The sequence below is a fragment of the Saccopteryx bilineata genome, chromosome 5 (assembly GCF_036850765.1).
Source record: "Saccopteryx bilineata isolate mSacBil1 chromosome 5, mSacBil1_pri_phased_curated, whole genome shotgun sequence".
NCBI classification, from domain to species: Eukaryota; Metazoa; Chordata; class Mammalia; order Chiroptera; family Emballonuridae; genus Saccopteryx; species Saccopteryx bilineata.
In genome coordinates, this window is record NC_089494.1 from 213,562,192 (window position 1) to 213,586,800 (window position 24,609).

General features: G+C 36.2%; 1 protein-coding gene across 3 annotated transcripts in view; it reads left to right on the top strand.

Annotated features, from left to right (window-relative positions):
* LOC136337916 (UDP-glucuronosyltransferase 2A2) overlaps nt 1-24,609 on the top strand; it is a 69,423-nt gene that overhangs the window by 10,537 nt on the left and 34,277 nt on the right. Inside the window, exon 2 of one of the 3 annotated variants that reach the window (XM_066279846.1) lies at nt 609-1,238. The exons of 1 other annotated variant lie outside the window; for it this stretch is intronic. In XM_066279846.1, the coding sequence (XP_066135943.1) occupies nt 609-1,238 (630 nt within the window). Of the gene's footprint in view, nt 1-382; nt 1,239-24,609 lie in introns of all 3 variants that reach the window. One more of the 3 variants, XM_066279843.1, reaches the window with a different exon arrangement.

Genomic DNA, 24,609 nt, shown 5'->3' on the forward strand with positions numbered 1-24,609 from the left:
TATTAGCCAAAAGCAGGCCCATAGTTCCCATTGAAATACTGGTCAGTTTGTTGATTTAAATTTACTTGTTCTTTATTTTAAATATTGTATTTATTCCTGTTTTGTTTTTTTTACTTTAAAATAAGATATGTGCAGTGTGCATAGAGATTTGTTCATAGTTGTTTTTTTTTATAGTCCAGCCCTCCAACGGTCTGAGGGACAGTGAACTGACCCCCTGTGTAAAAAGTTTGGGGACCCCTGTTATAGAGTATTACAAATACCAGGCTTATAACCTTTCTGCTTTTTAAAATTTAAAAATAAGACTATTTCATTTTTTGTTGTTGAAATAATCATATTAATGAACATAATAATTTTAATTATATTGTTTCTTTTTAATTTATAGATCAATTGACCTATAAATGAGTATAACTGTTACATTAAATATTTTATTTGGAAAAAAAACCTTACCTAAATAAACATTGAAAGTTTATTTTCATCTGCAAAGAGCTACAATAGGTTGGTTTCTATAATGGATATCATCATACATAAGAAGTTTGTCTTTCTGTTGGTTCTTAATTTGACTCTGACTAAAATTGTTCTAAGTGGAAATGTGCTAATTTGGCCAACAGATGGTAGTCATTGGTTAAATATTAAGATCATTTTGGAAGAGCTGATTCAAAGAAATCACAATGTGACTGTACTGGCTTCATCAGCAACTCTATTCATCAACTCCAGTCCTGATTCTCCTGTGAATTTTGAGGTGATACCTGTTTCCTTCAAGAAGAGCAATATAGATTCCTTAATTGAACATATGATAATGTTGTGGATAGACCATAGACCAACTCCTCTCACACTCTGGACTTTCTACAAAGAACTAGGAAAACTCCTAGATACCTTCTTTCAAATTAATATACAAATCTGTGATGGAGTATTAAACAACCCCAAGTTAATGTCAAGACTTCAGAAAGGTGGTTTTGATGTGTTGGTAGCTGACCCAGTAACAATTTGTGGAGACTTGGTTGCTCTGAAATTAGGAATTCCATTTATGTACACATTGAGGTTCTCTCCAGCCTCAACAGTAGAGAGACACTGTGGGAAAATCCCTTCACCTGCCTCCTATGTGCCTGCAGCCTTGTCAGAGCTCACTGACCAGATGACCTTTGGTGAAAGGGTTAAAAATACCATATCTTATCCTCTGCAAGACTATATATTTCAGTCCTACTGGGGAGAATGGAATTCATACTACAGCAAAGTTCTAGGTAAGTTTTAAAAATGTCCTCTTATTAATGATTCTAGATACCTTATTTATTCATATTGTTAATACAGTAAAAGGTTCTCATCCTATTGCATATACCAATTGAAGTAAATATTCTTATTATATCTTCATACAAATCCATATTATCTTTGGATAAATTCCTTAAAAAATGAAATTATGGTGTTAATATGTGTGCAATTAATGCAAATGATCTTGGGCCCTTTTAAGAAATAGCTTTTCGCCCTGGCCGGTTGGCTCAGCGGTAGAGCGTCGGCCTGGCGTGTGGGGGACCCGGGTTTGATTCCCGGCCAGGGCACACAGGAGAAGCACCCATTTGCTTCTCCACCCCCACTCCCTCCTTCCTCTCTGTCTCTCTCTTCCCCTCCCGCAGCCAAGGCTCCATTGGAGCAAAGATGGCCCGGGCGCTGGGGATGGCTCCTTGGCCTCTGCCCAGGCACGAGAGTGGCTCTGGTCATGGTAGAGTGACGCCCCGGAGGGGCAGAGCATCGTCCCCTGGTGGGCAGAGCGGTAGCCCCTGGTGGGCGTGCCAGGTGGATCCCGGTCGGGCGCATGCGGGAGTCTGACTGTCTCTCCCTGTTTCCAGCTTCAGAAAAATACAAAAAAAAAAAAAAAAGAAAGAAAAAAAAAAGAAATAGCTTTTCAATGTATAAATCAAATCTTCAAATATAAATGGAAGCATCTTTAGTAGGATAAAATATGACACTGGCAAAAAAAACCTTGGCAAACGTTTTGAAGTGATATGTGATTTGCCTTTCCTTCCTGGTTCTTCATTCTTTTCTTGATAGGAAATTTAAAATCCAAGGATAGCGCATGGGAAACCTGACTTTATACCCTCCTCTGTCTCTCATGATCTCTCCACTCTTAGCCTCTTCTGAATATTTGGGCTAGCACTGTCTTCAACTTAATTTTTCAGTATCTTTTGGCAAGCTTCAAGTTTCCTTGTCTTGCAGATTCCTTATAGGGATCAAGCAAAATAATGCCAACTGTCAAGGCCAATTCTGATTGGCTATTTACATCATTTTTTTTTTTAGTCTATTATGAGCCTTCTTTCCTTTCTTTTTCTATTTTCTTCTTCTCTTAATAATTTCTCCCCTCTGGATCTACCAGTAGCATTAGGGATATTAATTAACAACAGGAACTAATAATTGATACTATCAATGGTACTTTCTTATAAAGGCAATATTTAAAATATTGTTCTTTTATACAACTTCCAGCCTTCCTCTCTTCCTCTGTTTCTTTTCCTTCACTTTTTCCCTTTTTTCCCTCTTATTCCTTTTCTTTCCTTTCTCCTTCCTTCAATATCTTTCTTATCTTGCTTTCTTTGTGTAAAAAATATTTATTTATTTATTTATTTTATTTATTTATTTTTTTGTATTTTTCTGAAGCTGGAAACGGGGAGAGACAGTCAGACAGACTCCCGCATGCGCCCAACCGGGATCCACCCGGCACGCCCACCAGGGGCGATGCTCTGCCCACCAGGGGGCGATGCTTTGCCCCTCCGGGGCACTGCTCTGCCGCGACCAGAGCCACTCTCGTGCCTGGGGCAGAGGCCAAGGAGCCATCCCCAGCGCCCGGACCATCTTTGCTCCAATGGAGCCTTGGCTGCGGGAGGGGAAGAGAGAGACAGAGAGGAAGGAGGGGGGGGTGGAGAAGCAAATGGGCGCTTCTCCTATGTGCCCTGGCCGGGAATCAAACCCGGGTCCCCCGCACGCCAGGCCGACGCTCTACCGCTGAGCCAACCGGCCAGGGCCTAAAAAATATTTATTGAACCACAATCCAGTATCTACAACTTCTCTGTGTTCTGGGAATACAACAGTCAGAAAACATCAAAATCTCTACCCCTACAGAGCTTATATTCTAGTAAGAGGAGACAGATGATAAATAAAACAAATATGCAAAATATATAAGATATTAAAGTGTAATATATGCTACATAGTAGGGTAAGAAAACTGGATTGTTCTGGGAGTATTTAAATAGGATAGCCAAGGAAGGTCTTAAATGAAAAGGTGACTTTCCAACAAAGACCCGAGGATAGTGAGGCTGAGAGCCAATAGGCTCTCTGGAGGAAGAAGACTCCATGCATAAATAAGAACAACTATGAAGACCTGTGGCAAGCTATACATGTAAGAATATTTTTATTGTAACTTGACATTAATCTTATCTTTCAGAAGTAGATTTGTGTATGTAAATATATACATATATATTTCCCCTAATGTTGAAATATTCTTCATCCAATTATCTATCACTTAAAGTTTTAAAATGTTTCATAGAATTAGTCTAGAAAAAGGATATTGACCAGATCACACATCTAAACAAAACTTATACAAGTTCATTGAAATTTACATATACCCTTGAAGATATGATAATGAGACTTTTAAAAATAAAATTCTGTTTTAATATTCTTTATAATGCAAGTTAACTATATTTTCTTTGTTTCTAATTCCAAATTTTATATGCTTCAAACCATATTTTCTGGAAATTTAGATGTTAGTTACATGATTATTTTTAAGACTTCCAAAATGTGCTCAATAATAATGATCACTGCCTGTATCTGTATCACATGCTGACTACTGCAGGTACTGGATAAGATAATAGTCTAAAGACCTTAAGTAAGGGGACCAAAAAAGTAAAATTGTGAAGGGTTCTGAAAAGCACCTAAGATTTTGCGTTTGAGCTCTACATGCCCACTGTGTGAACTCAGGCAAGGCCATGACAAATTATATAATATGTGGAAAAACATGTTCTCAACTTCTCATTTTCACAGGATTATCTCAGAAATCCCATATGTTGAGAAATTAAGTATATCATTTACTTAAATCCTTCATGCTCCTCATGTTACTAACCCTATTTAAACAACATATTGGTATCTTGAATATTTTATTTCAAATTGAGGTATACTGTCAGGAAGAACTGGTATAATCCAATTTTGTCTTTTGTTTTCAATTATATTTTTAAAGTGTCGAGGACACCTGGTAACTGTGAACCAATACTGAAATAATAAGGCACGTACTTTATATTTGATATCATCTTTGAACACAGGAGATTTAATGACGTGTAAAATATCATTGAAATAGCTGTTCTTCAGTTCTGTGGGAAAAGTAAAACAGAAAAATAGCATGATTAACAATGGTAAAGAAAACTCGAAATATCTATATTAAAGAAAAGAAAGGAAATATCTAAATGCACTGGTTAAAAATACTGTTCTATTTATCAGACAGAAGGTCCTAAATCTTATAGATGAACCAATAAAAATGATCATCAACTCAATTTCAAATATGCTTCTAACACCTAATGGGGGAGTAGACATATTTGAAAATATGACAATTATTGCTATTCAGTTGCAGTTCGTTGCACAGCAATTGTCTATCAATGACTCTCAGCCAGGCCCAGTGTTCTCCAGGGCACCTTCAGATTGCACTGAGCCTGATCTCTGCCCCATCCCTTGAAATAAGTGATATGCTGTAGCACATGTAGAAAATTCTTATATGGGTTGGATTTGGACTAACCTTTCCCACAGCTATCGAAAGGCATGGGCTTGAACACTGTAGTGACAATAGCTAAAGAGGTCAGGTGACTTGGATGGCCCCATTTTGCCTGTGTCTTCGTTCCCCAGTCTGTTGTTTCCAGTGCACTGCAAATCAGGAAAGCAAAAGGCCCAGTACTAACTTCTGCACTTCTTGGTCAGTGTAGTTAATTTATATCTGTCAGTACCATGCTGGTTCTGTGTTGGGCTCTCTTTTCATCTATGTTAGATAGATTTCCTAGAACTAATGCTATCTTTTTCTAGCTCATGAAGAAAAACAGCTTCTAAAAATTTCCCCTCATCCACATGGCTAGGACTGAGCTAAATTCCTTACATTTGATCGCTGGCTTCCTATTAGGACCCAGGATTTTGTTTGTTAGTTTTTTTGTGTGTGTGTGTCTCATACCCATTCTAAGCCCTTTTCCCAACCTCTCATCCATTTTCTGGAAAACTTAATTCTCTCTGTTAATCTTCTGTTATACAAGTCTTCTAATTCATTCTCACATGCAGCTTTCTTGTGGTCAGGGCTATAAACTACTTTCTTTTGAAATTTAAAACATAAAACAAACATTTACAGTTCATTGAGATTTTACAATATAAACCAAACCATGCAACCAGTACCCAAATGCAGAAAGAAAATATTATTACAACCCATAACTTCTTTCCATTCCTCCTACCAACCCCTACAACTCCCATCTAAGGGTGAACACTTTATTGACTCTTAACACCAGATTAATTTTGCCTGCTTTTAAACTCTAGATAAATGTCACACACTTTGTCCTCTTTCATATTTTGCTTCTTTTATTTAGCATTATGTTTATTACATTTGTCTTAGTTGTTGCAAGTAGGTAATAGTTTGTTCATTCTCATTGTTATATAGCTTCTATTAAATTAATAGATCACATTTTACTTATCCATTCTACTGTTGATAGACATGTAGCTCATCTTGGTGCTAACTATTTATGCTAAACACTGCTATAAACATTCTTTTACAGATCTTTTGGTAAATATGCATGTGCCATACTGGTAGGTATATTCATGAGTGAAATTGCTAGGACATAGCATATGCCTATGTTTAGCTGTAGTCGGTACTGCTAAAATCTAAATAGTTTCCCAAGTGCTTGTATCAATTAATAATCCCTTAGTCAGTCGCTAGAATTCCAATAATTTTCCATTCTTACCAGCTCTTAGAATTTTTTTAAGTTGTAACCATACTATTGATGTATAGTGTTATCCCATTTTTTATTGCTATAGGCTAATTGACCTCTGGCTAAAGATGTAAATAAAGCATACAGTGTGGCTTGTTTTGTCAAAGGTATATACCTCTTGGATCCCTCTAATACAAAGCTACTCTCCACACTTTCTCAGATCTTTATTAGACTGAATAACTCCTGAAAACTAATAACTTAGTTTTCATTCATCATTGTTATTTACTTGGATTTTCCTTTTGTCAGCCATCTAATTCATTCTTTAATTGTAAAAGTGACATAATTACATTACCTTTCATTTTCAGTTTGTCATCCATCAGGAATCTCTGGTCTAGTTCTCTATTTGGTGATTCTGTGCCTAATTAATGCCTTTGCTAATTGTATCATCTATATTTAACTTAATGACTAAACATTCTTACCAAACACCTATTCAGTACCAAGCATTCTGATAGGAATATTGCAGATAAGAATGATCATTATCTACCTTTTAGACATGATACATTAAAAACTCAGAAAGATTAAATTATTGCTGAGCTCACAAAATATCTAATTTAATAAGATAAGAACCTAAAAATATTAAATTTACTACATAAAAAAATCTTATGGTTCCCAGAAATAAGCTGCTCCATAACTTCCAGGATTTTAATTTCAGACGTCATAGACAAGGAAGGGAAAGAAACAAGGCTGCCCGACTCCCTTTCACCCTTTCCTTGGTGATCTGGTATGTCTTATGAGCATTCTGTCATTCAGCTTTTCTGAGGATACTGTTATGACTTTATCCTTTTAACTGGACACAGTTTGTTTTGCAAGTTAAAGATCTTTTGAATATTTTAGTACAAACTGTCTGTGCTCTCATAGAGGAGTGTATGGTCCTGAATTTGCAGAACTTTGCTTGCCTTATACAAAGCTTCATCCTCACGGAGAAGCATGGTGTTTACATTGTCATAACATTTTAGAGATACAGCCAGTCTTAGAATAATGTTGTTTCACTCCACATTGTTTTGTCATAAAGTTGGTAAGAAAAAAATATATCCATTCCTCACTCTCTCCCTGTCTCACTGTCTATGTGGGTTTTCTCCAGGTACTCCATCCACTTTCCTCCCACATCCTTACAATGTGCATGTTAGGTGAATTGGTGGTCTTAACTGTCCCAGGCTCAGTCTCAGTCAGGTGGGTGCATGTGTGAGTGCATCCCGTGATGGAGTGGCCTCCCGTCCAGGGCAGGTTTCCACCCTGTGTCCTGAGTTGCTGGAATGAGCTCCAGACACTGTGATCCTGAACTTGAATAAGTAAGATGGTAGTAATTATCTTGTTTTTACTAATCTTTCTGAAATGTATGTATAGCTCACATTTATTTTAATCTTTAATATTAGAAACATTTGGGGTCTTTGTTTAGAAGTTTTTTGGTGTTTCTGTGACCAGAAATATGCACAGAACTCTTGTTTATATCAATTAGCCTATGGCAAAATTGGTTTCATCATACATCATTGCAATTAAAGTTTCCAAAAACCTACTTATAACATTAAGTGAGGACTTACTGTACTCTTAACTAGCATCTGAGGAGAGAAAGAACCATTGTTTGTTGGTACACTTGAAGTTGGCCAGAGGCTCCTTACACTATCTTCATTTTTTTTAATTTCTTTTTCTTTTTGCTGTTCTGATTGGGTGTTTTTTGCTTTCTTATATTACAAATTGCTGATTTAATTTTCAGATTAATTTACTCTGCTATTGATTCCCTGTAAATTATTCTTCATTTCAGTTAGTGTATCTTTTATTTCTGACTGGTTCTTTTTCATGGCTTCTATGTCCTTTTCTTATGCTTTTTATTTCTCCATTGAAGATCTCACTAAGTTCATTGAGCATCCTTACAACCATAGTTTGTCTGCCTCCCTTTTAGTTCTTTCTCTGGAGATTTCTCCTGGTCTTTCATTTGAGACATGTTTCTTTGTCTCTGCATTTTGGCAGCTTCCCCATGTTTGTTTCTATGTATTAGGTAGAGCTGCTATGTCTTTCAGACTTGGTAGAATGGCCTTATGAAATGGGTTGTGAGGAGGGCCCAGAGGCACAGCCTCCCCAGTTATCGCTGGGAGCTCCTTTGTGGATTGTGTCCTTTTGCAGTTGAGCTATGTTTGCTGTAAGAGTCACTGGGAGGACCTGAGCCCCCAGCCAATCAGCTTTAAGGACTGGCTGCTACCACAGCTGAGCAGCCACTGTGTAGGAGTCGACCCTATGGAGCAGGACTTGCTTCAGTGGGGCTTTGGTGCTATGGAGTCCACCCCAAGAGTGAGTCACTTGTGAGGTGGTTGGGTTGGAATCTGGGATGACCTGAATCTGTCCACTGGGTACACTGGCTCTGCGACTTCCCGGGAGGTGCAAGGTCAGCCACGGTCTGTGCCCTACCTGGGGCCACCCAGCAAGAGATACAGAGCAATATGCAAATGGATGCTACTTGTGCAGGGCTTGAGGGTGCCCAGGAAAAGCCAAGCTGTGTAGTAAATTCAACTGCCATTATTTCCAGGTGTGGGACCACTTAATAAGAGGTATGGAGAACACAGAGACCAGATGCTGCTTGTTTAAGAGATGTTGGGAAAGTCCAAATCATGAGCCAAGACGGGCCATTTGTATGGAAAAGCCACTGAAAAAGGCTTGGGTGGGCTGCAAGTTGGGGGGGGAAGGGGTTCAGAGAATCACGTGAGCAGGACAAGCAGTGTGAGCCAGGTTAATGGAGACTCAGGTATGGCTCCTCTGTAAGGCATGACTCTAAGGAAAGGAAAAATGGCCTCTCCCAGTACTTTTGTCTAGCAGGAAGCTCCTCCCCTAGTTCTTGTCCTGATGTTGACAATCTGTTTTCTCTCTTTATATCCCTGAGTCCTTTCAAGATGCTGCCCCAGTGCTGGAGCTCAGAGAGAGTGAGTACAAGTAAGCCCATGCACGGGCCCTTTAAGAGGAACTGCCTCAGTCCTCAGTCTCACTCAGCCTCAATCCCACTGGCTTTTACAGCCGGAAGTTATGGGAATTACTCTTCCTGTCACTGTATCTCCGAGCTGAGGAACCTGGTGTGGGGCCGGGACCCCTTGTCCTCGGGCAGGACCTCCAAGGTTGAGATAACCCTCCAATATTATACCACCACATGGTGTGGGCACAGCCTGTTCAGCATCTCTGCCCTTTCTACCAGTCCCTATGTGGCTTCTTGTTTAATTCCCTAGTTGTCAGACTTTCAATATGCCGTATTTTAGGTGGTTCTGAATGATGGTTGTTCTGTAGTTTAGTTGTAATTTTGATGTGGTAGTGGGAGGATTCAAGCACCGTGTTTACCTATGCAGCCATCTTGACTGAAGTCAAGATGAAGTCCTCCAGTGCAGTTTTGATTTGCATTTTCCTGATGATTAGAAGTGTTGAGCACCTTTTTATGTGTCTGTTGGTCATTCTATGACTTCTATGGAAAAGTTTCTATTCAAGTCCTCTACCCATTTGTAATTGGATTATTTGATTTCTCCTTTTGCTACTGAATTGTATGAGTTCCTTACAAATATTGAATTATAAGCCTTTATGTGATTTTTCAAGTACTTTCTCCCATTCTGTAGGTGGTCTATTTGCTTTGTTGAATATTTCTTCTACTGTGCAGCTTTTCAGTTTGATGTAGTTTTACTAATTTATTTTTGATCCTTTTGTTTGTGTCATATCTATCAAATTATTGCCAAGACAAATATCAAGAACTTTCTTCTCATGTTTTATCCTAGGAATTTTATGGCTTTAGGTCTTCTATATTTCTTTAATTTATTATGAGGTAATTTTTGTGATGATGTAAAATGGAGATTCAATTTTATTTTTTTGCATGTGAATATTTAGTTTTCCAAAGACCACTTGTTGAAGAGACTACCTTTTCTTCATCGAGTATTCTTGGTTCCCTTGTCAAATAGTTGTTGACTATATGTATATGCAAGGATTTATTTCTGGACTCACAATTCTGTACCATTGCTCTACGTGTCTGTTTTTATGCCATCAGGCTGTTTTGATTACAATTGCTTTATAATATAGTATCAAATTAGGACATGTTATGTTTTCAGCTTTGATGTTTCTTATGATTGCTTTGGCTATTCATGGTCTTTTGTAATTTTATATAAATTTTAAAATATATTTCTATTTCTATAAAAATACTATTGGAATCTTATAGGAATTGCATTGGACATATAGATTGCTTTGGATAATATAATCATTTTAACAATATTAATTCTTACAATCTATGAGCACAAGATATTTTCCCACTTATTTGTTTCTTTAATTCCTCTCATCAATATTTTAAATTTTTCCAAATCTTTCACTACATTGGTTAAAATTGGTTTCTAATTATTTTATTGTTTTTGGTGCTATTGTAAATGGAAGAAAAACACTTTTTATTTACTTATCAGCTGTTTAATATTTAGTTTGTAAAAATATACCTGATTTTTGTATCTTTCAACTTTATCAAATTTATTTATTCATGCTGACAGTTTTTTGATGGAGTGTTTTGAATTTTCTAAATATAAGATCTTGTCATTTGCAAAAAGATATAATTTTGCTTTTTCCTTTCTGATTTAGAATAACTTTTATTCATTTATTTATTTTATTGCCTGACTGCTCAGGCTAGAGCCTTTAGTACTATCTTGAGTGGTGAGAATGGGTATAGTTGTGTTGTTCCTAATTTATAAGAAAAGCCTTTAATCTTTCACCATTTAGTATAATGTTAACTGGGGGCTTTTGGTATATTTTTAAAAACTATGTTAGGCTAGGGAATTCATTGCAAAGGAATATTTGGCAATTTCTATATTTTTTTAAATTTAAAAGCTGTACTTTGGTTAAGTATGATTAATACTCTAGTAAAGAACTACTTCAGCCATTGACTAACCTTGAGCACTGCAACAGACTTGAAAATTGAATAACATGTCTCCAATGTACCATATGTCTACAGGAAAAGAAGAAATAATAAAAAGTGACAAGTAATTGTTTATCTCCTGAAATATTCTTAATGTCTTTCATTTAAAGATTAGCAATTTCTTTTAGAATTTAGATGGCCTAGATAGAAAGATAGATAGATAGATAGACAGACAGATAGAACATAAATGCTATCATATTTAAGTTGTAAGTGTATTATTTAGAGTTCTGAGAACTACCTTTTGAAGTTCTTATATCTACTCTCTATACATTTTTTCTATATATCTATTCCTTATACATTTTTGTTCCTTTTTTATTATGAATTTTGCTTGTTTTTCTTATATTCACTCACATATGCAGTCATGTTTCACAGTGATTCTTGTCTTGGTTATTTATCTTACTTTGGTAAGTGTGGCTTTAATAAATATAGTACAAGCAATCTATTAAAAATCGAAAGTTAGACTCACTGCTTTTGAACTTTTTGTTTTGTCATTTAACTTATATTTTGTGCTAAATGGTGAGGGACATGTAGCCCCAAAATATTCACCTACAAAGATATTAGCCAGACTACTGCAAAACATACAGATGATGGTCTCTAAGGTCAGCTAGCCCTCTGCTGACCCATACTTACATGATCATGAACTAGACCAGCCCAGAACAGCTTTGCTTAGTCCATGTAGAAATTGTGAGTAGTGCCACGAGCTAAATAGAAAGTTATTGTTCTGAGACACTAAGGCTTTGGGTAGTTTTCATTCAATAGTGGAAAACTAATAAAAACCCTTCTAGCTTTGACTTTAATCTATTTTTTAAACCCTAAATATCTACCTTGCTTACACCTCTACATATGCTTTCTCTTTGTTGTACTTTAGTATACAGTGAAATGCTATAAATGTTTAACAACTGGCTCTCTGGGGTAAAAAAAAAATAGAAGAACACTTTGGTAGTATTTCTATCTGTGGTGTAAATTTTCCCACCTAGATTAATTTCAAGCTACTTGTAATGTAACAGACAGCTTGGAAAACTTCAAAATATTAACAATGAACGCTTATGAGCCTGTGGTAGCTAGATCAAGATAACCTCTGGAAGATATATTTACGACATCCTCCTTGATTCATTTATATGCTAAATTTCATGGGCACAAGTTTTATTACACAGAAGAATATTTTTGTTTCCAACATATTTTTCAGACTAATATTGGGGCTTATAAATATTAGACCCAGATTTTTTTTTAATAAACAAATATAAAAATTATTTGCTTAGCAAAACAGAAGCTTCTCTTTCTTGGACAAATCAGTTCCCCCCAAAAAATCTTGGGGAATCAATAAATGTCCTTTTCTGTAATTAATTTTTATAGGTATAGCATGCTCCATCTCACTATGTATATTATCATTATACGCATGTTCAATATACATTATTTTCACTCTTCAGCAACACTGTAACTTTAAAAAATATTTCTATAAAGTTAAATGGGTAGAATATCTCTATTTTGCCAACATCTTTTAAAGTACTATTTAAAAGACTACCTTCTAGGAAAAATATTTAAGGAAAAAGTATGTCATCTAAAAATACTCTAGTAAAGAACTACTTCAGCCACTTACTAACCTTGAGCACTGCAACAGACTTGAAAATTGAATAACATGTCTCCAATGTACTGTATGTCTACAGGAAAAGAAGAAATAATAAAAAGTGACAAGTAATTTTTTATCTCCTGAAATATTCTTAATTTCTTTTATTTAAAGATTAGCAATTTTTTTTAGAATTTAGCATTTTTTAAATCTGGCCAACCCTTCTTCTTGACACAGCGTTTTACTATTTATACATTTCTCTCACAATGTAAATATGCAGTAAATCTGAAGTATACACCATCGGGACACCATCAAAAATGGAATACATGAAGGCAAGCATGGCTTTTTTTTTTTTTGTATTTTTCTGAAGTGAGAAGCAGAGAGGCAGAGAGACAGACTCTCACATGTGCTCAACCAGGATTCACCCAGCATGCCCACTAGGGAGTGATGCTTTGCCCATCTGGAGTGCTGCTCCATTACAACAGGAGCCATTTTAGTGCCTGAGTCGGGGGCCATGGGGCCATCCTCAGCGCCCAGGCCAACTGTGCTCCAATGGAGCCTTGGCTGCAGGAGGGGAAGAGAGAAATAGAGAGAAAGGAGAAGGGAAAGGGTGGAAAGAGGGCAGGGTGGAGGAGCAGATGGGCGCTTCTCCTGTGTGGCCTGGCCGGGAATCAAACCCTGGATTTCCACACGCTGGGTCGATGCTCAACTACTGAACCAACAGGCCAGGGCCAGGCAAGTATGGCTTTTATTAACATTTGACAATAGGGTATCCAAGAAAATATTGGATCTCTGATGTATTACATTTTTTCAACCCTTAATAAAGGTATTAAAAATTAGATACCACACCATGCTTTATATTTCATAAAGGTAATATTTCAAACAGAAATTTAAAAAATATTTTGATTCACATTGTTAATTTAATAATGCAACATATTAGAATGATGTTTATAGATTTGAAATACCCCCCCCCCAGTTCAGGAAATATTTTTTTTTTTTTTTTACAGAGGCAGAGATAGACAGGGACAGACAGACAGGAACGGAGAGAGATGAGAAGCATCAATCATTAGTTTTTCGTTGCATGTTGCGACTTCTTAGTTGTTCATTGATTGCTTTCTCATATGTGCCTTGACCACGGGCCTTCAGCAGACTGAGTAACCCCTTGCTGGAGCCAGCGACCTTGGGTTCAAGCTGGTGGGCTTTTTGCTCAAACCAGATGAGCCCGCGCTCAAGCTGGCGACCCCGGGGTCTCGAACCTGGGTCCTTCCGCATCCCAGTCCGACGCTCTATCCACTGCGCCACCACCTGGTCAGGCAGGAAATATTTTTTTTACTACACTTTTAAATACAGGTGCACCATAAACCTGGCAAACTTAGCTATTACTAACATTGTAAAATTATGCTGTCTTTCCTTCTTGAATTTAACCCATTGGGAAAAAATAATCTTTAAGATGGTCTTTATTAAGATTTAAAACTTCTTCTCTGTGAAAGACAATGTCAGGAAAATCAGAAGACAAGCTGCAGAATAAAGATATTTGCAAAAGATTTGTCTGATGAAGGATGGTTATCAAAAAAAACCACAACTATTAAATATCAGCAAAAGAAAATATACTGATTAAAACATGGGCCAAAGATCTAGCCAGACACTTTGTCAAAGAAGATATATAGATGACAGGCATATTGTTTTTCATGAGTAAAATGCAAATTAAAACAACAATAAGATACTACAACACACTTGTTAGAATGGCCAAAGTTTGGAACATTGATTAACAGCCCATCCTGGTGAGGATGTGGAGTAACAGGAACTTTCATCATTGAATCCATTTTGCTCATATTTTTATAGAGATACTTGCCTTGATATTCATGAGCGATTATAGACTTGAATATGTTTCTTCCTTCAGTCCTTTCTGATAAGGTCGTATTGCCTTTTTGGAATGAGTACAGTCCTTCCTTCCTTCCTTCCTTCCTTCCTTCCTTCCTTCCTTCCTTCCTTCCTTCCTTCCTTCCTTCCCTCTTTCCTTCCTTCCTTCCTTCCTTCCTTCCTTCCTTCCTTCCTTCCTTCCTTCCTTCCTTCCCTCCTTCCTTCCTTCTTTCCTTCCTTCAATTTCTTTTTTCAGAGACAGAAAGAGAGAGTCAGAGAGAGGGATAGACAGAGACAGACAGGAACGGAGAGATGAGAAGCATCAATCATTAGCTTTTTCGTTACGTGTTGCGACACCTTAGTTGTTCATTGATTGCTTTCTCATATGTGCCTTGACCATGGGCCTTCAGCACACCAAGTAACCCCTTGCTTGAACCAGCGACCTTGGGTCCAAGCTTTTGCTCAAACCAGATGAACCCGTGCTCAAGCTGGCAACCTCGAAGTCTTGAACCTGTGTCCTCTGCATCCCAGTCCGACGCTCTATCCACTGCGCTACCGCCTGATCAGGCCCTTCCTATTTCTTTATTTCTTTCTTCCTTTCTTTCTTTCTTGCTTGTGAAAGGAAGAAAAATTTATATTTGGAATCATATGGGTGTAATATTTTCCTTATACAAAGTTATTTAAATGCTATAGTTCCACTGAGACATATTGATAAGCAAATATGCTCTGATTTACAAAGAGTTTTTTACAGGTCTACAGTCTAGCATTTCTGAAACTATTTCATGTGTTTAATAAGAATGAACAAATAAGTAACATATAGTGGTCATGGGAGACAGTTTTCTCACTGTTGTAAAAGGATTCAGAAATAAAAAGAAGGTTAGATAGGAATAACTATAGATATACATTTATGTGATTACTAGTACATGGAAGTATACTTAGTAGTTTTATATTTAATAAGACTAAAACTCCAGCAGCAATGAACATACTTAGCATGCTCATCTTTACTTTTAAATGCCATTCTCTAATAAAATTAACCAGCATTCCTTGGAGAGATGATTGATTTTAAGTGTAAGCCAGTTAAAATAATAGCTGAGCCTGAATCATCTTGTAGTATCGGAAAGTAAAAAGTGCTTAAAATAATGGAGTCATATTGAAGGGACATAAGAACAAATATATTAAAAAGTTTTCAAAATCTGGGACACTTTCAGCAATGAAATAAATTGTGATAATCATTTAATAAAATCTATAAAATAAAATAAATTTATATGAGTTATACTGGTAAAAATAAATAATTGAATAAACAAGAAATTCCTTAAAGTCCAATTATTAAGTTAAGAAACTTTTTTAAATTTTAAATTAAGCAAGTGTTTAAATCTTAACACTTGCCATTACCAGAATAAAATTACGAAACTGGAATTCTTATTAAAAAATAAACAATATCTTACTTTGTTCTTTCCACTATATAGTCCAGGTTTACCCCCTTTGTATTTATTTGTTTAGACTCTTTATTCTCTTCAAATTTGTGATAGTTTCCAGTATTTTTTGTTGTTTATTTATGAATATTGTCTACTTTTAGAATATTCATCAATTTGGGGTTTTCTAATATTTTCACATGATTAGAGTGAGATTATTAATTTTTAATAATCCTACAGAAATGATTTTATGTCCTTCACAGTGTGGCTTATCAGAATATACATAATATACATAGATAGGTTATTACTAGTGACAATAATTTTACTAACTTAAAATGGTATCTTCCAGGAATCTCCTTATTTTACCTTTGTGATTAATTAGTATCTTAAAGGGACATACAGTGAGACTGTGCAATCCATACTAATTATATATTTGGATATGTTTTTGCAATTCTTTACAGTCAAATTCCAATTAATATCTACAGAAAAAATAATAGAAACGGAAAAATTACCACTGGGCTAACATGATAATAATGACTGCAGGGTATACAGAAACCTCCATAGCTCTTATGAAACATTTTTGTCTAAAATGATCTTTAGTAAAAAATTAAAAGTAATTGGAAGATTGAAAGAACACAAATGCACAGCTTAGTTATGCAATCTGGTTGTGTGAAGAAGGCACAAACTTTAAAGGGTGAAAACAGAGTTAGGGGAGACTTCACCAGGTAAGCAAAACCAGATAGGATCAGGCATTTAGTCTATTTTCCAAGTCTCTTAATCATTCTATCATTTTCCTCTTGCATGTTTTCTTAATTAAGACTGTAGTTCTAAACTATATCTTCAATTTTATATCTGAGTCATTGCTTATTTCTACAGCTATGTCTAATCTATTCTTTAACCATTGAGTTATAAATTTCATTTGTTGAATTCTTCATTTCTAGAAATTCTCTTTGGATCTTTAACAAATTTTCACAATTATTCTTTTTACTCTCTTGTTGTTTGCTCATTTTTTTCAAGCTTTGCTTTCATACTCAAACATATTTTATAAAATAATTTTATAGTTTACATCAAATAATATTTTGATTCATTTTGTTAATATTTCTGGTCTTTGTTGCTGTGCTGGTTCTGAGCCATGAAACCCTGTTTCTTTGTAAACGGGAACGGTTTACTCACCTTGAAATACTTTTTGTAAGGAGCCTTTGAGCCAAGGTCAAAGTTCTTCAGAAAAGCTTTTCTAGTTTGAATTTGAATTGGCAATCCACATGATGGCTGACTGTGTTAAGAAATCTAAAGAAATATTGCCAAGTGAAAACCAGCAATTGTCCTTGTTGTAAACTTCTTTGTAAAGAAATTCATTTTTTCAGGTGAGGTTAGATCTTGGAAATCTAACATTATATGAATGTATGTGTGGGGTGGGAGTCTGGGAAGCATTCAGATTTTCTTATTCCCCCCTCTTGCCACATATTGTGTATTACTCAAAGAAACAAGTCAAGTTTTGTTGAAAGCTTGTACATCAGAATTCTGTTTTTACTTGGTTTAAGAAGTCTGCTAATTTTATTTTCTTGGCAAATTAAAAGAAAGGGGGGAGTAATTTTATGTTTTATCCAGAATTTTAAATATTTCAACTTGACATAAATAAAAGCAGGCTTATACTTCTAAATTTATGCAAAAATAATCCTCTACATAACCTGCGTTCTATCTGAGTTTTTTCACATAATAAAATCATTTAGAGATATTTCTCTAATAACACATATATTTTGAGGTCAATATCTGAGCTGTATTATATAGCATTATTCTTTCTTTAGCTGTGCTATTTATAATAAATCATGAATTTGTCATATAGTGAATAGATAAATTTATTTGACTTTTTTTTCTTATCAGTTCTGGCTATTTAGTTTGTATCATATATAAGGATTCTTATCCTAAAATTATAATGCTATCTCAATTTTCTTCTAGTAGATTTGTGGCCCTGTCCTGTCTTCATGTTTCTGACTCTTGTTTGGTCTCTGTTTTCTACTAGTTACCATCAGAAGTTATGCAAAGCCAAATTATGCAACAGAGTACATTCTCTTCAATCCTTGACCCTAGATTTATTTATGCATCTTCTAAACAAATCTACTCTGGATTTTTTTTTTTTTGCAAAACAGAAATACTCTCAAAGGATTTAAAATTTCAATACTATGTCTCTTTCAAATTATTGAATTGAATATAATTTATAACAATACAACCTTATATCTAACTATATCACACTTAGATCATAAATACATTCACATTCTCTTTAACTTCCAAACAATACTTTTCAACCTGATAAATTTCACTCTTAAAAACTAAATTATTATTTCTTCATTTTCTTCCTCCACCAGGCAACCTCTTTCATGGGCTTTACCTCTCCTCAATTCATCTTTACCATCTAAGATCTATCTCCATCATACGTGTACAATATGTATTAACTGAACTGACTTATTTTCTGCAATAATCTGTAAACTTATTTTGAATTGAAATAGTATCTTACTTGTCTCTTTATCCCTTGTGCATTGTATAGACTATGGTACCTGCTAAATGCTAAATTGCTTCTTGAAAGTATGAAATATTAAAGATTTGGAGAGAAATTAAAATGAATAGATGAATGATTGAACACAAAATCTGTATTTCTAAATTTATCGCCAGTTTTAAGATTCAATTGTTGATGGGCCAAATTGGTATCTCCACAAACTTGTGCAATCATTAACTCACACACTGCAGATCAAAAAGAAATCTTCCCATAGTTACTTCTTTTTTAGTGTTTTATTATTTTGCTAGAGTCATTATCATACTCCAGTTGCTCAAACTAAAAACTGAGCACTTCAATTGTTTTTCAGCTACTGGTTATCTCTCACTTCTCATCAGTCATAGATTCTCATTCTATGTTTTTCACCCACAAACCAATATTATATTCTACTTAGCACTCTATTAAACCTTACTTCCCTAGTATTTTTTAAGCCCTGTTAACATACAAATAAAAAACAAAGAGGTAACAAGTATTTATTTGAGATGTTTTTAAATTGTAATCCAGGAGCATAGATTCCAGCAAAGAACTAAATTATGTCCCAGTTACAAGGTGAAGAAAAGGGGTTTTTATGAGTAAGTAAAGGAAAATAATTATAAGAATAGAAGGAAGGAGTTACTATTGGTGTTAAGTTACTCTTTAGCTATACATGTGTGGTTACTTATTAAGAATTTCTAGACGACTCCAAGATGGTGGTGGAGTAGGTAGATTTTACGCTCACTTTCTTTCAGGACCAAACTGGAATTACAACTAAAATATAGAGCAGTCAACCTGAATAACTAACTAAAGACTAGCCAAAGAGAAGTCTTTTAACCAAGAATTTACAGAAGAAGCCACACTAAGGCTGGTGGGAAGGGTAGACATTTAAAAAGCATTGACCCCACTCCCAAAAGGCAGCAGCTGAAGACCCGGAGGGATGTCTCAGCTGCAAAGTTTTCCCCTGAGAAGTGTGGAGTCTCAACCCCAAGCCAGGCTCCCCAGGCCAGAGCACCAGAGACAGGAAAAGAAGCACATATAACATTTGGCCATAAATATCAGGAGGGCTTCTGTCTTCCAGGGAGAGACAGGAATCTGCTAGCAACACAGTTGCCCTTGTAAAAGTCAACACACAATATTTTATTCACAGTCTTTCACCCTGGATTCAACTGGAGGAAGGGCAGAGCAGCCTGGGGTCTCATGAAGAGAGACTGAGGATTGCGGCTATGGGGAAAGAGCTGAAGGGACCTCAGCCAGGATCCCTGTGCTGAGTTCTTCTCCCACATCTCATATGTCATTTTTCTTGGGTACAGTCTCATTCTGGGAGTATGTAACAACCTCACCCTCTAGACCAGGGGTCTCAAACTCGCGGCCCATGGGCTGCATGCGGCCCGCCTAACAATTTTTTGCGGCCCACAGACTAATCCACGAAATTCAAAATATTTTGGATAAAATTAAGTAAGCCTAGGGGCCTACTTGTATTTTTCATTTCTCTAGCATCCTAGCTAGACATTAGCTTAGTTAACAGCAGTTGTGATGCGAACTACAGTTTCTGGTCGTTTTGTGACACTGAGTAAACTGCATGTAAGATTGTGCTTGTTGTACTGATTTTTTTTGTTTTCAACTGCAGTGAGAAAAGTGTTGCGTAACAGTTGCCTTTTGTAGACCTAGTGCGGCCCGCCGAATGGCTGTGATCTTGCTCTGCGGCCCACATGCTGAGTTGAGTTTGAGACCCCTGCTCTAGACTCCTTGTTGGCCCACTTTGTGGAACCTGCACCCTCCTGAGGAGTCAATTGCCTGGTCCAAGGTGCTGAGGTCTGGGCAGGATCAGGGGATGTCAGTTACTGAGTGGCATGGTTTTAGGCTATTCTTCTCACTTTTTCATGAACCTAATTGGTGCCTTCTCTCATGAGAGATCCACTAGACCCACTCTCTGGGCTTCTGGTTACCCCAACCTCCTGACTCCTAGAGTTTTGAATCTGGAGAAGATTGAGTTGTGCGGCTCTGAGGTGGAGCCACTACCTCCCACTTTTCACCAAGATTAGACAACACCTCTCTCTCATGGTAGATCCCTTAGCCCTATGCTCCCAACTCCCAGTGGGCTTTTCCTGCTGAGATCTAGCTCTGGGAAGAACTTCGGGCAGACTGAGTTGTATAGCTCTAGAATGGGAGACTTTTTACTTTATACCCAACTAGTGCAGAGACCTTTCCTCAAATGACCAAACCTAAGTCTGTTTGGATATGATAAACTCCACTTGTCTCACCCTGACAGCTCCCTAACACCCCGTCACACCACAAATATATGCAAGCACCCAGCAGGTGATATCTATACTTGGAATATCCTTAGACATCTGTTGAATGGCCTCAGACCCAGCACTGGGACTGAGTTTGAACCTATAACAATCTTGTGAATACCACTCATCCTTACCTGGTAACTCACTGTGAACTTACCTCATACAACTCTAGTAATTCCAGTGGCTCTTTCAGTGACTGAGCTTACCAGGCAGTCAGCGGGAAGCAGGTAGAGGCAGATCTCAAGGTGCCTTGGGACTTCTATTGACTTGTCCCTGGGTCCGGTGCTAGTAACAGCCAACTTTGGTGTGAAGCTAAGTCGTTCTTATGTGCACCCAGTTTCAGCAATGGCAGTCATGAACTTTGGATTGTTTTGTAGCTCCAAATAGGTTTCCTAGGGCCAATCACAGGCAGTATCTGACATTAGCCTACACCAGAGTCTCTTCTAAGAGGCACTAGAACTAAAATACTCAATGGCCAGCTTCAGAAAATATTAGAGTAGGATCCAATTAGCCTCACAAGTGCCATATCTGAAGGTAGATCTCAGCAGATACCAGACTCTGCTGAGAAAATTCCACTTCATGTCATCAGCACCTGCATAGCCCCTCATACAATCCTGGTTGATCTTCACGGTCAGTCAATAACAATCAGACTAATTATAACAGAATGGCCCACATAACCCACACAAGAGACATTCATGGAACATTCAACTCAAGTGTTCAAGAAGATTACACCACTGGGGTTCACAAAGCACCTACTATACAAGGCTACCCTACCTAGGCTCAAAGTCATAACATATCTACTTAATATATAGAAACAAATACAAACAGGCAGCCACAATGGAGAGATAAATAAACATGCCCCAAAATGAAAGAACAAGAGAAATCTCCAGAAAAAGAATAAAAAAAAATGGAGAACAGCAATTAATCAGATATAGAATTTTTAGAAAAAGGTTATAAGGAACTTAGTGAGATCTATAACAGCATGAAATAAGACAGAAACCATAAAAACAACCAGTCAGAAATGAGAGATAGAATGTCTGAAATAAAGAATATACATGAAGGAATAAATAATTGGTTAAATGAAGCAGAAGACTGAATCAGTGATTTGGAGGACAAGGTAGCAGAAAATATCTAATCAAGACAGTAAATGAAAAATAAATTTTTAAATGAGGATAGTTTAAGAAACTTTTGGGACAACTTGAAGTGTAACAACATCTGTATCACAGGGGTACCAGAAGGAGAAGAGTGAAAGCAAGGGATTAAGAATTTATTTAAAAAAAATGATGACTGACTCTGGCCAGTGGCTAAGTGGATAGAGCATTGGCCTGGTGTATGGATGTCCCAGGTTCAATTCCTGGTCAGAGCACACAGAAAAACCAACCATTTGCTTCTCTCCTCCTTCCTCTCATCCTACTTTTGGTTTTCTCCTCCCACAACCAGTAGCTTGATTGGTTCAAGCATAGCCCTGGGTGCTGAGGATAGCTTGGTTGGGCCAAACACATTAGCCTCAGGTGCTAAAAATAGTTCAGTACTTCAATATCGGCCCCAGATGGGATTGCCTGGTCAGAGCGCATGTTGGAGTCTGCTTCACTATCTCCCCTCCTCTCACCTCAAAAAGAAAAGAAAAGAAAAGAAAAGAAAAGAAAAGAAGAAGAGAAGAGAACAGAAGGGAAAAGAAATGAAAAGAAAAGAAAAAAATGATTACTGAAAACTTCCTAACTTGATTAAGGAAAAGAAAAAAATAGAAGAAAATAAAAGAAAACATGGGAACAGCAGAGAGTCTCAAACAAAATGAACACAAGAAGGTCCACACCAAGACACATCATAATTAAAATGGAAAAATTAAAGACAAAGAGAGAAGTTTAAAGGCAACAAGAGGAGAGGAAGACAGTTAGTTACGAGCTCCCGAAAGACTCTCAGCTAATTTATCAACAGAAACATAACAGACAGAAAAAAATTACATAAAATACTGAAAGTGATGAAAAGTAAGGACCTATAACCAAGAGTACTTTTAACCAGCAAGTCTATCATTTAAAATCAGAGAAATAAAGTGCTTAACAGACAAGAAAAAGCTAAAAATATTTAATACTGTCAAACCAGCATTACAAGAAATGTTGAAGGAACGACTTTCAAAAGAAGAGAAAGAAAAAAAAGAACATAGTTAAAAGAGTAAAATGGCAATAAATATGTACCTATTAATAATCACTATCAATGAAAATGGCTTAAATGCTCCAAACTGCAGACATAGGGATGTTGACTGGATAAAAAAATAAGATCCATTTATGTGCTGTCTATAAGAAACTCACCTCAAAACAAAAGAAACACATGTATCCAAAGTGAAGGGATGGAAAAAGATATTTTATGTAAATAGAAATTAAAAAATAACTGGAGTAGTAATACAGTACTTAAAATTGACTTTAAAACAAAAGTTATAGTAAGAGACAAAAAAGGACACTGATAAAGAGAGCAATAAAAAAAAGAGGATATAACCCTTGTAAACATTTATATACCCAACATAAGAACATCTAAGTATGTAAAGCAAATCTTGACAGACAATACATACACTGGAATAAAGATAGTCTATTTAATAAATGGTATTGGAAAAACTGCAAGAAATGAAAACAAACCACATTCCTCACCATACACAAGAATAAACTTAAAATGGATTAAAGACTTAAATGTTAGGTTCAAAACAATAAAAACTCTAGAAGAAAACATTGACAGTAAAATCTCAAACATGTCTCATAGCAACATTTTTTTCTAGTATATTTTCTCAGGCAAGGGAAACTAGAAAAAAATAAACAAATGGGACTACATCAAACTAAAAAGGTTTTGCACAGTAAAGGAAGCCATCAACAAAATGAGAAGACAACCCACTAAATGGGAGAACATATTTGCCAATGATACATCAGATAAAGGGTTAATATTCAAAATTTATGAAGAACTTATTCAACTCAACACCAAAAATACCCCCCCAAAATCCAACTAAAACATAGCCAAAGGACATGAGTAGATACTTCTCCAAAGAGAACATACAGATGACCAATAAACATGGAAAGATGATCAATGTCACTAATTATGAGAGAAATGAAAACTAAAATAAAATGAGCCAGCACATCACACATGTCAGAATGGCTGTCATCAATAAATCTTCAAACAACAAGTGTTGGTCAGGATTTGGAGAAAAGAGAACCCTTGTGTACTGTTAGTGGGAATGCAGCTTCTGCGAAAAGCAGTATTGGGTTATCTCAAAAATTAAAAGTAGAACTGTCTTATGACTCAGTGATTCCACTGCTGGTAATATATCTGAAGAAAATCAAAGAATTAATTTGAAACAATATATGTATCCTGCTTATTGCAGCATTATTTAAAATAGTCAAGATTTGGAAACAGCCCAAGTGCCCATTGGTAGATGATTGAATAAAAATGCTGTGTCACATTTATGGCTGGAATATTACCAGCCATAAAAAAGAAGGAAATCTTACTTTTTGCAACAGCATGGATGAACCCGGAAAATATTATGCCAGTGAAATAACCCGGTCAGAGTAGATAAGAAACTTATGATTTCATTTTTATGTGGAATCTAATGAACAAAATAAACTAACAAAAGAGAAGCAGATTTATAAAGACAGAGAACAGACTGACAGCTGTCAGGGGTGAGTGAGGTTGTGCAACTGGTTGAAAAGGGTGAAGGGGGTTAAACAAACAAACAAAAAAACCTTACAGACATAAGAGAACAGTATGGGCATTACAAGATAGAGGATGAGGGGAGGTAAAAGAGGATAAAAGGGATAAATAGTGATGGAAGGAGACTTGACTTGGGGTGAAAACACAATACACAGCTGATGTATTTATTATATAGTTGTACACCTGAAACCAATATAGTGTTATTAATGAATGTCACTCCAATAAACTCAATTTAAAAAAAATTACAGAAGTTTACAACAACAGAAAAAGAATGTCCAAAATCATCAGTTCCTGTCAAGATGTCTGCTTTCCAGTTAGCTTTACAGTTATTTATAAGACAGTGTTTGTTTGGCTCAGTATTCCAAAGAATTCA